This window comes from Centroberyx gerrardi, chromosome 5 (assembly GCF_048128805.1).
Source record: "Centroberyx gerrardi isolate f3 chromosome 5, fCenGer3.hap1.cur.20231027, whole genome shotgun sequence".
NCBI lineage: Eukaryota > Metazoa > Chordata > Actinopteri > Beryciformes > Berycidae > Centroberyx > Centroberyx gerrardi.
Window position 1 is genome coordinate 11,053,921 of NC_136001.1, and position 16,080 is coordinate 11,070,000.

The following is a 16,080-nucleotide window of genomic DNA, read 5'->3' on the forward strand; positions in this document are numbered from 1 at the left end:
AAAAGGGAAGGAAGAGCTCAAACACAACTGTCTTACGTAGACAATACATATAATCCTTTGGCACAAATCAGTGACAGGAGGCGACCAGAGCAGAGTGATGGTAATGATTACAGTCCAGGCAAGCAAGGAGGCGTGATCAGCCATGGCTTCCATAAAGGTAAATATTACCACGTTAACTACTCACATAACCAGACATAGCTCGAGCCAGTTTGATTAATTAGGGAGGTTAAAGAAAACAGGAACATTCTCAGGTTTTTTCTTGGAGCGTGAATAAAGAAGTATGAGTAGAACAGAATGGGGATGTGAGGAAAGGAGTCAAGGAAGCAAAGCCTCACAAATAGGGGGTGAAGTGTGATTGCATCGCAAGTGCATTGGACTAGCAGACACAACAAGGCAGAACTCATTAGATTTAGGATTTATTATTCTGAGATTAGCTGGTTAACTTTGAATATATTACTGTATAAATAAACAACAAGCAAACATTTAGCATACATGATCAAACTGGAGGTTTTAATTCCACAATGCCAAATGCAAATTTTATGCGACAATATGATTCATCAGCAAGATCCACAATGACTTACAAGAGGTCTGTCGCGATGCGTGTTCACTGCCTCCACATTAAGATAAAACATTTCTACTTTACAACCTAGGGGAAAAATAGGAGGAAAACAAGTGAAACGTGCAAATTATGAACAAATTTAAGTCTTAGGGTGTAACAGTCATAACTGTGCTAGCTTCAGCATGGATTGTCTCAGGTAAAAGACTTACCATATGCAACAGGGGTCAGCTTGAGCACTGTGTGGAGTGGACATTTCATGTATGGTAGATCATCTATGGGACGAAGAAAAAGAAACACGAGATCCAGTATGTGTGTGTGTGTGTGCATGTGGTGTAGTTGTAAGCTTGTGCACATGCGTGTGTCCTGTGTAGATGTCTGTCTTGCGTTTTTTCTGACCTGCACTCTTGTCCAGGAAGTAAGCTAGTAGACAGCGCATCACAGCCTGGTGGCAGATGACCAGCACATTGCCCTGTCTCTCTAACTCCATGATAACCGGCTCCAACCGCTGAACAAGATCCTGGTAGGACTAGTGAGCCAGAAGAGACAAGTTCAGCCTCATCCAGAAGGATAACGTTAAAGGGGCATTACGTAATCTCTGACTTTTATCAACCTCTATTGGCGACCAATAGGAATTACAACTCAATAGAAGTGTGATAGAGCTTATCTCTTCCTACACAAGTCTCTGGCACATTCCCTACCCCTCCGTCCCCTTAAAGGGGAATGCCACCCATTTTAAGAATTCACATATGCTATAGTGAACTGTTACAGTTCAGTCAATACTTGTGAACGTGCACCACTCTTTCCTAAAGCTGGAAACTGGAGAAGTAACCCTTGAATTTGTGATGTGACTGTGATGTAAAATCTGGAACTGCTCCATAGACAATGAATGAATTTTTGCTCTTGCACCCAAATGAGGTTTGAATTCTGGTTTATACTTGTTAGCAATGGTAGAATATAAACTTGATTTTGGTGTGACACCTCAGCTTAGCATCTTATGGCTTCACAAAGTCAGAGCCCGATTCACTGTCTATGGAGCAGCCCCTGATACATCCCAGTGAAATTCAAGAGTCTTCTCTCTGATTTCTAGCTTAAGGAAAGAGGAGTGCAAGTTCACAAACATTGACTGAACTGTCCTGGGGCACAGAAATAACGTGAATTCTTAAAATGGGGTGGCATTCCCCTTTAAGTGACAGTGTCACAGTGACACAAACAAAGTCCTGTTTTCACAATAGAGACAAGTACGGCTGGGTCACCTCTCCTCCTGGGTAGCGATAGTGGTACTTGTCCTGGTCCCTCAAAGCAAACTCCTCAGGGAACGAGCTCTGGATCATCTCATAGGACATCTCTTCACACACACCCTGGAGGAGGATAATAAAGAGTTTGTGCTGATGTCAAAGGTATGGGTAAAAAAGGTGAACGGATGCCACTGCACTGTGGAAAGTAAAATGCTTAAACTGCACAATATTTTTAGCATCGCTGTGAAGAAAACATGAACACAGAATTTGGCTGTACATAGAGACTCTATACAGAAACAGCAGCAATGTGTTTTGAGCTTTTGCTTTTTTCCAGGCCTTTTGCTCCTCCTCAGGGCTGAGGGCCGAAATGCCTTGTTGCTGCTTTTGTAGTTTCCACTTTCTGCACTGAAGTGGCTTCCATTCCTCTGATTGTATTTTCCATCTGTTACTTTTAGGAAGCCCCTTCTTCCCACTGATCTAATGGCCAAGAAATACATAACAAAATTCACAGAGTTTCTGTGTATCCAAGCCACAGTTGCGTGAGACTTTAATGACTCTTATCAGGAGGTAACTAGAGGTGAAATGTAAGTGGTTAGATGCGGGGGTACTGACAGCATCGATCTCGTTGAGGATCTTCCACTGTTCGTAGGGCACACCCAGCTCCTCCGCTGTCTGGATGGTCCTTCTCAGCTGGCTGGTCCACACCTTCAAGTCTGACAGTTTGTGCTCCTCGATAAAATCACGCAGGGCATGGGAAAACTGAGGGTGAGAGAGACAGAGAGAGGTTTCCATCCATCCATCTATACATCTATACATCTATCCATCCATCATTTATTATTTATTTATTCATTAAAAGGTTTTTATGGTATTTCTGCTTCATTAGATATTGTACAGTGGAAGGAGACAGGAAAAATGGGAAAGGGAGGGGACTAAAAATGCGATAAAGGTCATGAGTCAAATGCTCATTATATTGTGGTTAAGTACTCCTTATCCCACTGAGGTACCAGGACAACCCAAGAGAAGCTTGTAACTTGGTTTGCAAAAGAGACTGGATTGACAAAGTTGGAATAAGACAATTCATGGGAAGTCTTTCTAAATATACTATAAGATAAGATCCCAGCAAAAAACTTGTCCAAGGCACTCATCTCTCGCAAGAGCAGATTAAGAACATTGCACCAACATGTTGCGGCCTAATCTTGCTTTCATTAGGGAAGAATGTATTGCACAAGACAATGGCATACATCGAGGCACTATTGGGTGGAGTCAGATCACATGACCACTGAGTGATAAAAAACACAACACCTTCTTCCCTTTTGTTTTTGTATAAGACTGAATTTACAGTTCATAAAAGGAGGGTGATGGGAGAGGACGTGGCAAACGTACCTGTTTCCCACGAGGAGAAAGTCCCGAGTCTCCTCCAATGCGGCCCTCAACGTTGTGGTTGCTCTCTCCGTGCCGACACAGGTAGATGGAGTGAGAGTGCACATGGATGTTCATGAGGTAGTAGACAATCTTACTCTGGATGTAGTCCTGCACCCGGTTCACCAGGAAACGCCGACCCACATTCATCACCTTGATAAAAGACAGGTCCCTGTGTGGGGAAATGAATCACATGGTTGGATCAAACGGTTTGTTTTCTGTCTCCGTCTAGTGGTTATTTTCTGAACTGCAGGGTGTAATTCCCCAAAATGATGCATGTAGGTTTATACACACATTTTTACTGCTCAGTTTACAAAACTTAGTAAGGTAAAGTGATAATACAGGAGTAAGCCAGTAATATTTTTACTGGAAACAGTATTAAATGAGAGTGGCAATGGCCTGTTTAAATAACATCCATAAAGATAAGCAGTAAGCTACATTCTTACTTGTCATATTCATCAGGATCTAACGGTTGGTAAGTGACCTTGTAGCACTCTATACGTTTGAGGAAGTCGTCCATGACTCTCTCTCTGTGTCTCTCAGGATAATCTGGGCTCGATACTTTTACTTCCTGTAGAAGGTATTTAACACATTCAAGCAATGACATGACAGTTGTTACATAACAAATACTGTAGATAGTCTGGGTATTAATAGGTTATGGGTTTGACCCAGACCGGGAGTCACAGTCAAGCCTTAATGTCCCGTTGGTGACATAAGATCATACCAGAATATTAGCAGCAATGACCTCTGGGTCGTCGCACACGGACTCCACAAAGAACACCTGTTGAACAGAGGGCAGCTCAGGCTAAATTAAAGGGAAATGTACTCGCTGACAACTTAGGGCTGGGCGATATGGTTGAAATCAAAATCATGATAATCATAAGGATTTTTTTTCGATATCAATATAGATCACGAAATGGCTCACGTATGCAAAATCACATTATATAATCAAATCAAGTCAAACAAAACTGAAATTTTCAAATAATATTCCTTAAAATGTTTCATACCTCATTTTGTCAAGAGTTTTTAAATATAATTTCCTTCTTATCATCAATTTAGACAGCAGAATTGCCCAGCCCTACTGCAACTGTCTGTTAAATCATTGCTTTGATACATAAAGAAAATCAAAGTCCAATTTCCATTGAAAGCAAACAGAGGAGAAGATTACATGATTTCAAAACATAAACTTTGATTTTACTTATTTTACCTTGAATGCATTCTCTTTCACAAACGCCAGAATGAGGTCTCTCCTCTCCCGTGTCGTGTTAGTCGCATCAAACACCTGGCAAAAGGAATCAAAAGGTGAAAAATCCAATCCAATTGCTCATATGTAACGTGTGTGTCCTGTGGTGAAATGATTTTTAGGACAGTTTAGGATTAAGAATATCCCACGCCAGATGTGTGTCTGTTCCGGATGTTTTAAAGCTCTTGGAAATGAGCCAACAGCCAAAGAAAGAGAGAGAGATGCAGGCAGACAGAGAGACAGATGGATAGAAAGGCAGACAGAGGAAGACTCACCGCGATTTGGCCTCCCTCGTCCGTCAGATAGGCCTTCACATCCTGCAGAGCCACCAGAGCACACTGCCTGTGGGAGGAAGAGGAACATGGCAATAGTCTACTGTAAGGGTCGTGTTGCAGCTCATTCACTGAAATCCAAATTCATTGAAATTCAAATCCCATGTATGTGTTGCATGTGATGTGGAAATGACATGGAACAGAACGGTGTATGATGCAAAACAAACTCCTGGGAAATCAAAGTATTATATTGTATCATATCATGCAGACCTTGATCCCAAATGCCTTTCTATTATCTGACTGTTGGCTGCTACATCAGGCTTTTGACTTATTCAGTAGAACCACATTCCAACAAGGATGCAGATCTTCTTTTCTGCAGTATTATATAAGGGATATACCCATCTGACCTGGGTCAAATACAAAAAATACTGTTTGTTGTTTGTTTTAGTGTACTTGGAGGCCAGATGGGTGGGGTTTGCCATTTGACCCTCTCTGAATTGTCCCAATGGGTTAACCCCACCCCAACAGGCACTGCAAAAAACAAATGCTCAGAACTACTATTTCACCCAGGTTGGACTCCCAAGCAACAGTCTGAAGGGCTTGATATGAGCTTCAGAGTGACAGCGGCAGCTTGTTTAATATCTAGGTCAGTGTTCAGCACTGGGATGCGGTCAAGAACAGCAAAGCCTGTTACAATTTCATGGAGGCAATGCGCTGCAAAAACCCATTTAAATTACTAACCTTGATAAGACTTGCAATGTGGGAAAGGAAGACATTTTTATCCTCCATTCATCATTTTGGAGAGCTAGGGACTGATTTACAACTGATCTGAATACAAACCAGTAACTACTTAGATTTGGTGCTCATACTGTATTGTGTGTGTGTGTGTGTGTGTGTGTGTGTGTGTGTGTGTGTGTGTGTGTGTGGTAAGTTGATCAATGCCAGTCTAAGGTAAAGTTTAAACAGTGGGCTGACGCTGGATAAAAAACAGCTTAGTCATTGATGCAGCAGTGGAGGCTGCAGAGTGAACAAAACAGACTCAGGTTGACTCTGGGAAACGTGATACTTCCATTATATAATGCTTATAGTTAGTGATGCTACCACCTCCCTAACTACTGACAGATACCATGTGAATATCATGTATAAAGAATGAATGAGAGCATATGATGGGAGTAAATAATCAGCTTTTCTCCATGTTTTTTACAGACTGGAACTTACTTCCTTATTTTCATGGCTTCCTCATTGTCGTGGCGGAAGAAATCATAGGACTTATAAGCTCTGACAGCTTCTCTCCGGTACACACCCAAGTTAAACACTGCAAAATGAACAAACGACGTCAGCATTTTGCCCTTGACCGTGCTGTGAGAACCACTGTTATCTCTCTAAGCCCGGGTCTGAGGTCAGGTAATTACAACTTGAACGACTCCAATGATCCTAAATTTGGACTCCTATACTCTGAGATACTCTGAGATACATTGTATTATATACATGGCGCCCAGGTAGGTGGGGTTTGCCACACACAATACAAATACAGTTTAGACAATCACTGGAAAGTATTTGAAAGTCAATGAAATATACTTTTCTGTGATCGACAACTGACATGGTTCTAACTGTCCTTATATGATGAACCTCATCAATCTGATACTCTAAGCAAGTTAAACCAATGCTGAATGATCTGAATGAACCAATAACTATCTGCTGATGGGCCTCAAATCAGGGTCAAAATACAACGACAAACTTTCTGTATAACTTTGGCAGATACCCATAAGATCCTCCTCTGAAGATGTCCTTTAGATAAACTCAGGACACTTCCATCCTCAAGAGACTTAAAACGTTGATTTAAAACTGCCCATGTGTCTAATTAAGGCACAACAGTTTGTAGGCCATAATACACCTGTGATTTCAAAAGGTTGAATATGGCACTTATTTAAAGATAAAGAAAACTTGCAAGTAAGATGGCCATATCACCTGTAATTTTGAAATGATGAACATCTGGTAACTTTTTTTCCAAAAATGTTCTTCATTTTGCATACAGTGAAAGGAAAACTGATTTACACTGAGAAGAAAAACACATTTCATTCTCTACCTTTGGTCGGGACTCCTATCCAGTTGAGGTAACGTGTGAGTTTCTTAGACATGTAGGTCTTTCCTCTTGCAGGCAGGCCAATCATTACGATCACCGTTGGAGAGTTAGTCATATAGGAGGCCCATGCTAAACAGGAGACAGATGCACACATAAGAAGAGATCCTACATAAGTAATAAAAAAACATATTGTATAACAGGCAGAAAATGAAATGTGGAATTATGCAAAGTTAAGTAAAACAAGGGAGACTCAAATTTGCAGGATCTCAGTGGAAGGTGTGAATTTGAATACTGTTTGTCATGTAACCGGCAGTCAACGTTATGATTGTTCCACAGAAAACTGAAACCTTTAAATGGTGATTAAAATTACTGCATCAAAGTGCATGTTATGTATGTTTTAGTTTCCATTCTTAAACGACTTTTAGGGACTGGGACAGCATTACAACTAGGCCATTTGTGTGTACTGGAAAGAGTATAATTATCTCTTCAGACAAATATAATCTGTGTGACTGGGATCAAAGGGAGCAGCAGCAGAAATGTGAAGAAGAGGAAAATGTCCTGGGAGAGAAAAGCAATTTTCTTAAGAGCACTGGACTCGAGTGCCAAACCACAGAAGGTGTCACACGGTGTATTTTTGTATCACAAGTTCATTTAATCATTTCATATTCCAATTTCCTGCAGAGATCTATTTTCCTCAAGACTGTCTTTTGTTTTAAATAACTGAGCTGCAAAGTCAGAATTACACCAAATGAATGAATGAAACTTTTGTGAATTTAGTGCACTGAGTGAACAATAAAGGTTAGATGTTAAAAGAGCACTTGTAGACTCTTCAAATCAAAACATTTAGAGCAATCATGCAGAAGAACTTGGTGAAATCTCACTCTGGGAGGCTTGAGACTTTACTTACAGCATTTCTTCTCATTCACTCTCAGCTCTGCTTTCTTGGCTTCTGCTGAGTTTGCAGAGCCGGAGTCTCTCTGAATGCTTGACATGTTGAAGTCTTGTTTGAGCCAAATTCAAAAGCCTCCTCTCAGTGGGGCATTGTCCAAGCTGGTCTGAAACAGAGGAATGTTTTGCCAGAGATTAAAGTCATTAATATCTTAATCCATAGGCTACATGACATCGGTATTACCTATTGAAATTCCACATACACTAAACTAAGACATTTAAAAAAGGTGTTATGGTAACAAAATGTGTTATTATAATCGAATACCACCGAAAATGCCATTGTTCTGTTCCTCGGTAACTGATCCTGCTTTGCTGCAAATGCCCCCCTCTTTTGTAAATGTCTGTTTCTTTACCTATTTTTATTTTTATTTCTATGAGGTCCTATGTCAGGGAATGTTTTGTTCTGTAAAATAATGGAAACATTTAAATAAAAAGTAAAAAAAAAAAAAAAAAAAGGTGTTATGGAAATAGCTTTGTATCCCTGGCAACATCGCCGGTCAGCCTCACATCCAGTGAAGGGATGAGGAGAAAAGGCGCTGCCACATCATCTGTCCGGCCGCGCGCTCCAGAATAAAAAGCGCACTTTGGCTTCTGACGCGCTGCGTTACTGTGCCAAAGCCGCAGTGATACAGTCTAACAAGAATATGATAAGAGCAGGGCAGGCCGGGATGTTTGCTCTATAACCTAGGTGACTGCGTTTATTCACAGCACCGAATCTAAGATGTAGGCTATAACGCGAATTATTTACCGAATTTTTCATTTCCCTCGAATAAAATCCAGAACGGCACGTTTTTAGAGCTCCACATTTCATTAGATGTATGTTTTTACCTGGTGTTTAGGCAAATGATGAGCTGGAGATGCCGCTGTGGTCGTCGTTGCACGCCCCGGTACTTATAATCTCCAGACGGACAGTCGCGACTTGACTGACCGAAAGCAGCGGCCGCCGCTGCGCTAGAGCAGCCGGTGTGGTCGGCCTGTCCTTGGAGCGCGAGGTCCGTCGGTCGGCTGGTGTCCTTCCAAGCTGAAGGTGTGCCTCTACGTCATATTTTCCTACCGTAACGTTGATAATAGATCTATGGTACACATAACACAGCCAGTCCCGCTCATTTAAAAGCCCTGAGAACAAACTGCAGTAAGATATCAAGGGCACAGTATCTGCAGAAGTCCGGTGCAAAACTGCATGAGAACAAACTGATCTAAAGCAGCAGAGAACAGCAATAATTCTTACATAACTTCAGTATGGGTAATGAAAAACTTTGTGTCTCATGCACACAGTTGTACAAAATCAGTGCCCACATCCAAGGATGAAAAAGCATTTTAATCACTTCTATCAAACAAAACAACACATTTTCTTTAAGCATAACTATACAGTCTTTGCATAGTTATTTTAGTCAACCATGGTCTTCGGTACAAAGGCATTGATGGTGGTCCAAGAGTCAGGATCTACAGGTACCGTTACAAGTTTAAGCACTAATATAATACTGAACCCCGAATAAATAAAGCCCACTTACAAGTTATAATATTTTCTTCCTTAAATAGTACAAAAGGTTGAAAGCAGAGTTAAGTCCTAAGAAAATTCATTTCATACAGTTGGCTACCCATTTTGATTTACTGGCTTTACATAACACACAGCGCTTGTTTTACAGTTAATTGAACCATACTATACTACTGAGAAACATCTGCAAATAAGGCTACACAGAAACTATCTACATATTGTCTGCATTTCTCTCTCTTATTTCCTATTTCACCTTTTGGCCACGCATCTTTGCGTGACACACATTCGGAAATCTGGATGCCGCCAGAGCCTGAAAGGTTCTCAGACCTTAGAAGGCAACAGCTGACTGCTTGTTTTCACTAGAGACTTGGGGACATTCAAGGGTCAAAGGTTAGGCACTGGGTTAGTGGAGCGGCTGACAGAAGCAGTGTGTTGTCGTGCCAATCGAGCAGCCGATGGCGCGTAAGCGATTGTCGGAGCATCTCATGCTTGTTGTGAATGGACTGATGAAATCCGGAGACAGAAAGTTCAGTGTTCCTTGGAAGGCACAGACGACGAATACACTGTCAGTAGGTTTGCGCACTTTGTATAGATGATTGGCTGTCTGCAGCAGAGGATAGGAGTTTCTCGTCTCCAGTGTCCGACAGTTAGTGGTTTGGCGTATTCACATTAAGGCTTGATTTTCCACAGCTGGGGATTAAGCAAAAGAGATAAAATGTTCATTAGAGGAAGATGGTTACTGCCAATTACACAAGGAAATTGAAATTTGTCTGGCTGCATATCCCTCCTTGACTCTCATACCCACACACAGCCTACACAACAACCCCTACACATATGCATTTATTCATAAATGGTCAGAGCACAGCATAACCTACAGTGGTGCATCCCTGCAGCAGTTAAGGATTCATTGACTTCACCAAAGCTACTTTGACTCTGATGCTCGACGCTGTAAATGTAATTTGAGAAACCCTCCAGTTGCTTGCTATCCACTGGACAGCACCTTCTTGTTGGTGTATCTCCTCCACTTGGAGCGGCATAACTCATCAGTTGAAGCTTAAATTTCATGTCAAAGTCTCCATATGCTATGATGCAGGTTTGTTTGTCGGTTCCCCAAGACTGAAGCTGACAGCTTTCTTACATATATAACTATATATAGCTATATATATAAAACAAGATTTGATGCAAATTCAATTATGTTGCAACTAAGGCTAATCATTCTCCTACCATACACTGAATAATTACAGGTCAGACTGTTGGATTTGGCAAGACCTTGAGAGAAATAGGCTACTGCACAAAGAAGGGAAGGAAAGGAAAAGTTTCCTCTCTTTCTCGATCTTTAGTGGTTTCTGTATAATGACTCATAATTTGCCATCATTGATTTTGTACTGCCTTGTTACACCATTATTGCAGAAACGAAGGAGCTGTAATTTGAAGAGTCACCACCGAGACTCGACTCACTCTGATGTTGAAGCCGAGCAGGTCGCTGACCACAGCAGACACAGCAGACAGGATGACCACTTTGGTAATGTTATAGATCAGAGGGTTCACCGTCAGACCCAGCAGTCTGAACGGAGTGTCCAGTTCCTGGGGGAGGGAATAAACTTATTTATGTATGCCTTACAACAGGAGTGCCCAGACATTTTGGTAGAGAGAGGGCCAAATTTAACATGGGTAATCAGCTGTTGGCAAAAAATACTCCTATTGGACCTTCATTTAGAAATCTAACAAGTGAAAAAATAGCTTCTTAGGGTTTATAGATTCAAAATGCATATTATTATGCTTCCCACTGCACGTTTTTCACAAAGTAATTTCCTTAGATGTACTTCAACTGAAGCAAAATATTTGAAATACAGAATATTTTACACTCTGGAACACTTAGGTTTTTGTGAAATTTGGGTCCCAATTTGGCAAGCTGTGCTTTAGAAAAATAATAATTCAAATCAAGATGTATAACTGTATGATAAAGTACATTCAACTGGAAACCTGGGCTGTAAACCAGCAGAATTCATGCTTACTTTCATCAGTTTTGTAGCAAGTTTCAAAACGTTGTTCACAATGTTGAGCTCTTCTTTCTTGTTGGGCTTCTTCTCCATCTTGAGATACAAGTTGATCTAAAAAAAAAAAAAATAGTTTTATGTACAGAGGAACATGCATAATAAATAGTTAGTTGGCTAGGTAAGTTTAGTTTAGTTTGTCTTCAAGAGGAAATTCTTTTTCACAGCCAAACATAACACAGTTACACACTAATTCACAAAACAGTTACAACAGCAATCCACAACAAACAGTTTCACTTTGGTGGAAATTACAGAGGAACAGTATCAAGCAGAAGAGGAACAAGATCAACAGAAGAACCAGATCAATAATGTCAGCATGTTATCAAGTTCCAATGTATTGTGCTCATACATATTCCAGTGTATGTGTTCTAGAGAGTGCAATTTTGTTTCAAATTGTGGCAGTGTCTCTAATTTTTATATTTTTGCATTAATGTAATAATGTAATGTAATAACCTTTTACTGTCTGTGTTGTTTTGTGTGCATGTGTGTCTCACACACACACACACACACACACCCACACACACCCATCCCCTTACCTGCTCAGTGAGCAGCACTGAGGCGTTGCTGTATTTGCAGTTGGTCTCGGAGCCCAGGGTGGCCAGCCGTAACAGGAAGAGGATGAGGGATGAACCCCACACCATCAGCTCCCAGTTGGTCAGAGTCTCCAGGAATGTCTTGTGACTGTGCAGAAGCTGAGGTAGGGGTACACAGATCAAATGACACAGCATCACATAAGAAACAGTGTATTGTTTTAACTGGTAGCCCCTGGCATTTTGATTAGTGGGGAAATTACGGTTACGGCCTAAAATAAAGGCATGCAAGTGTCATTCACAGCATAAAAAACAACATTTTATCCCTTAACTTTAAAATGTATCTTCACAAAAAGTAACAGACTATGGATGTGTGTTTCACAAATAAGTGTCTTTCCAACCATTGTTTCCTCTATATGCCAGACTCAGACTATTTGCAAGACACAATTACAACTGTAAATTATTATTCTCTCTAATCAGATCAAATCTGTTTGAGCGGATATGACTGACCTGAGCACAAATGATGAACGAAATGGAAAGTGCTAAGAGGAAGATAGTGGAGACGATGACATCAACAGAGCGCTGGGGCCCTCGTCTCTGTATCGAACAAACAAATCAATGAGAGACCATTAAAAACAAGAGGCAGGACTGTGACTGTGACCCTCTAGTGGTGAAAACAGTGAACTAACAGAATAGGAGAGCAGGAGCACACAAACCTTGAGAAAGGAGCGTAGTGATAACCACATCTTTATGTTCTGCACTTTCTTCAGCCTGAAATGTGGGATCTCAGATTTCTTGGCCTTGCGCGCTGAAGTGATGTGGCTGAAGAGCTTGGCAAATACGAGTCTCTGTTGGAGAAAAAAAAAAAAAAAAAAAGAATAATACAAATGACCACTGATTGAAGTGGAAGTTGTTGTGCTGTGCGGCTGAATGATGAGAGGAAAACAGCATCTCTTGTCGCTTCTTTTTTCCCCGAATACTAATATTTCTGCTTTATTAGACAGGGCAAAGTAGAGAGAGACAGGAGAGATGATAAAGACCAAGGGAATGACATGCGAAAAAGGTCATGAGTTCAAAATCATGACGTCACAAGTACCTAATGTGCCTTAGCCCATGGAAACAGATCTCTCATCTCTTCCCACATCAGTTTTGAGAGGTTCATACGATTGTTATTCCTCACCTGTTTGTAAGTTCTCTCCGCCACACACATCATGAAGAAGAACAGGCCCGTGAGGCAGACTCTCTCCACGGTGGTGATGAAGAAAAAGGCGTAGGCTTGGGCATCGGGAGGTCCCACGGCCATTTTCACCAGCTCCGTCAGCGTCAGGGAGCCAAGGCTCGACATGTCCAGATGTTGCGCCAAGCGGAAGGCGAAGGGAAGCAGAGCCAGCGTGGCGGTCACCAGCCCACCGAGCACGAGGTAACCCATTCCCTGCTCCACTAACTTCACCTGTTAACAAGAAAGGTCATTCTGGCATGCTGATGACACAGAAGGCCCATGGGATGATGTAAGAAACAGTCTGACTGAAAACTTTGGTCTATACGAACAACAGGATTGTGTTGAATCAATCAGGGACTAATACTGCAAAAATAAAAATGTCAAATATCAAGCAGCAGCCCAGCTCAACACATATCAAGCCAAATAATAGCTTTCGTTCTAAACTGCAGAGTACCAGATGGGTGGGATTTACTGCACCAGGATGATTTGGATAGTCTGAGGTAAATTGTCAACCAGAAAAATCTTCTAATTTGACTTGCAAATACCTTCCTCTGATTGTGTAAACTCTCTTGAAGCCATTGTTTTGTCCTGTGTAGCAAACACCACCCATCTGCCACCGGAGCGGGCTAAAAGCCGCCAATAAAAAGGTACTTGCAAACACAATCTGGTCCAGGTCTGCCTAGCAGATGCCACTAAGAATTTCAGTAGAAGAATATACCAAACACTGCTGTGTAATGAGTGGTCTATGGGAGGTGTACCCGTGTGAGGATGATCCCACTGATCTCCAATACTGACATGTCTGCTTTCTTACACTCGCCCTGCTCCCATATTATGGCACTGACACGGTCCTTGGATGGGTGGCATGCCTGCAGCCAGGACAGCTGGCCCTGCAGTGAAACACAACAGATCACAGTCAGGTATATGCAAAACACATAGTGTCCAGTGTGTAACTGGGCAATGACCAAGACTGAATGCAGATATACTACTGTAGTGTTTCACAAACAATAGGGTATAACCCAAGATTAGCTCATAGGAAACGGTTATGGATATATAAAAAATAGCCGGACTATGACAACATATTCCAGGGCAATTATGAAATTCTATCAAGCATCTTTTTGTGATTATGAAGAAGATGAATGTTTTTAATTTGAGGCTACATTCTTTTGAGACAAATGAAAAAAAACACCACTGCAGCTCTCAAACTAAGCCTTTTCCTTGCCTATTCCCTCTTAAGATACACAGGGCTGCTCTGCACACTTAAAAGTCCAACACTCTTCAAACGTGGGTGCGTAGATTCCAGGAACATATCAATTAAACCAGCATGAAGAGAATCCAAGAGGATCGTGTTAAGCTTTCTTATTTGTGTCACTGAGGAAGATGTGAACGAAACATTTGACACAGCTTTGTACAGCACTTTAGCACTTAGTACTTTATTTTCTTATGAGCATGATACAATAAAATATAAGCTATTCTCTCTTAAACCACATGCTCTTTCTGGGCTTATTGTGACTGCTGGTAATATTGCAGATTAAATATTACAGCAGGACCCTAATATTCAACATCAGTTACGATAACACCAAACAGTCTCCTGTTAGATGGGCAATTTGAGACTTTAAAATCGATTAATAACAATTTACTAGACTAGGCTATCATTAGACTAAGATGTTTTCTCGAGTAATTTTTCCCATAAAGAAAGGTCAATTGTAAATCCATAGGCAAAACCAGTTGGCAACGACTCTACAATAGTTTTTTTGGCAGACTCACTCCAGTGATTCCTTGCTGCAGGCTCTCATCATCACTACTCGGAGTGGTGGCTTGGGGGAGTGTCATGCCAGTGTTGTACCTCCCCTCCCCCTCACTATCCGTGCTCCCCGTGGAGACGGAGTCAGGCCCCTGGAGAAGCTCCTCCCACATTGTGTCATCGGTATCGGAGGCGGGCCGGGAGCCCCCGCTTGGCCTGAGGCGCTCCAGTTCGCGAGGCTTCACCTTGGCGTCCCTGACAGTAGCCCCACTTCCTTCCTGTTTTCAAACCAAACGTATCGCAGTTTGACGGTATTCAAAAAGACTTCGGGTACTGCATGAGTTTAGGATATTTTTTGAGGTGTGTGGTTATAACAAAATAAAACTGCAGAAAATGGATAAAAAGCAAGAAAACTGTCATTTCTATTACAAACGAATGTTTGTTGATGAACTTGGTTATCTCTTTATCTTTAACATACAATGAAACAATATCCAATGCATGCAAGGTTTACCTGAGGCCTTAGTGTGGGTTTTGAGAAAGACTTGAGACTTCTCTTCCTAAGGACAGGTGCAGATGTCAGCCAAGTTGCAGCAGGGTGTCTCTCTTGATGAGGAATGACTTCTACCGAGTGTCCCTCCTCCTCTTCCTCACTGGAGAGCTCATCAGACGCCCCGAACCCCGACTTCCTTTTATTGTTCTGTGAGAAAAAAATAAAGAGGACAAATGAATGATCGTGATAATGAAATCACCCTAGTGTAATAGCACAAGGGATAGTTATATCAGACTGCATCTATAGGTTAAAAAAAAAAAAAAAAAAAAAAGCCAACAAGCTACAGTTATAGTGGAATTAAGAGACCTGAAGGCTGGAGCGCTGCTTACTACTATGAACTATCTTCACTGTATGTGTTTGCCAGTTTATCTGCTATCATTGAGACAAATTTAAAAAGTTTAAAATTCTACAGATATTGACACAATGAAAAAACAACAAAAATTTTTCAAGATATCAAAGACCAATCTACAAGTTAGTTTCACGCCCTGCTTTACACTGCACTGTTGAGATTGTCTATCAACTGAATGAGATGACCGACTGTACTAGGGCTGAACAATTAATCGAAATTTTATCGAAATCGCAATATGGCCTACTGCAATTTTCAAATCGCAGGAGGCGCAATATTTGTTAAAGGCGAAATGTGTGTCAAAATACCATTTTAAATTAAATATTGTCGTGCTGCAGAGATGTCCTGGCCTATACATCATATTCTACAGACTTAAGAAAACATCT

General features: G+C 41.3%; 2 protein-coding genes across 8 annotated transcripts in view; both read right to left on the reverse strand.

Annotated features, from left to right (window-relative positions):
- pfkfb2b (6-phosphofructo-2-kinase/fructose-2,6-biphosphatase 2b) overlaps positions 1–7,849 on the reverse strand; it is an 85,848-nt gene extending 77,999 nt beyond the window's left edge. For all 6 annotated transcript variants that reach the window (XM_078283756.1, XM_078283755.1, XM_078283754.1 and 3 more), the window contains exons 1-13: positions 7,719–7,849; positions 6,815–6,940; positions 5,947–6,043; positions 4,732–4,798; positions 4,421–4,495; positions 3,938–3,994; positions 3,660–3,784; positions 3,178–3,385; positions 2,407–2,553; positions 1,813–1,917; positions 956–1,085; positions 769–831; positions 582–646 (exon numbers count right to left, since the gene is read on the reverse strand). In XM_078283756.1, coding sequence (XP_078139882.1) covers positions 582–646; positions 769–831; positions 956–1,085; positions 1,813–1,917; positions 2,407–2,553; positions 3,178–3,385; positions 3,660–3,784; positions 3,938–3,994; positions 4,421–4,495; positions 4,732–4,798; positions 5,947–6,043; positions 6,815–6,940; positions 7,719–7,803 — 1,350 coding nt within the window. In that variant the 5' untranslated portion in view covers positions 7,804–7,849. The remainder of the gene's footprint in view (positions 1–581; positions 647–768; positions 832–955; positions 1,086–1,812; positions 1,918–2,406; positions 2,554–3,177; positions 3,386–3,659; positions 3,785–3,937; positions 3,995–4,420; positions 4,496–4,731; positions 4,799–5,946; positions 6,044–6,814; positions 6,941–7,718) is intronic.
- Positions 7,850–9,058: 1,209 nt separating this feature from the next.
- The window catches only part of phtf1 (putative homeodomain transcription factor 1), a 10,207-nt gene continuing 3,185 nt past the window's right edge, over positions 9,059–16,080 (reverse strand). For both annotated transcript variants that reach the window (XM_071899944.2, XM_071899943.2), the window contains 10 exons: positions 15,310–15,495; positions 14,822–15,076; positions 13,816–13,944; positions 13,019–13,288; positions 12,555–12,686; positions 12,349–12,435; positions 11,845–12,000; positions 11,270–11,365; positions 10,713–10,838; positions 9,059–9,944 (listed from right to left, as the gene is read on the reverse strand). In XM_071899944.2, the coding sequence (XP_071756045.1) occupies positions 9,924–9,944; positions 10,713–10,838; positions 11,270–11,365; positions 11,845–12,000; positions 12,349–12,435; positions 12,555–12,686; positions 13,019–13,288; positions 13,816–13,944; positions 14,822–15,076; positions 15,310–15,495 (1,458 nt within the window). In that variant the 3' untranslated portion in view covers positions 9,059–9,923. The remainder of the gene's footprint in view (positions 9,945–10,712; positions 10,839–11,269; positions 11,366–11,844; positions 12,001–12,348; positions 12,436–12,554; positions 12,687–13,018; positions 13,289–13,815; positions 13,945–14,821; positions 15,077–15,309; positions 15,496–16,080) is intronic.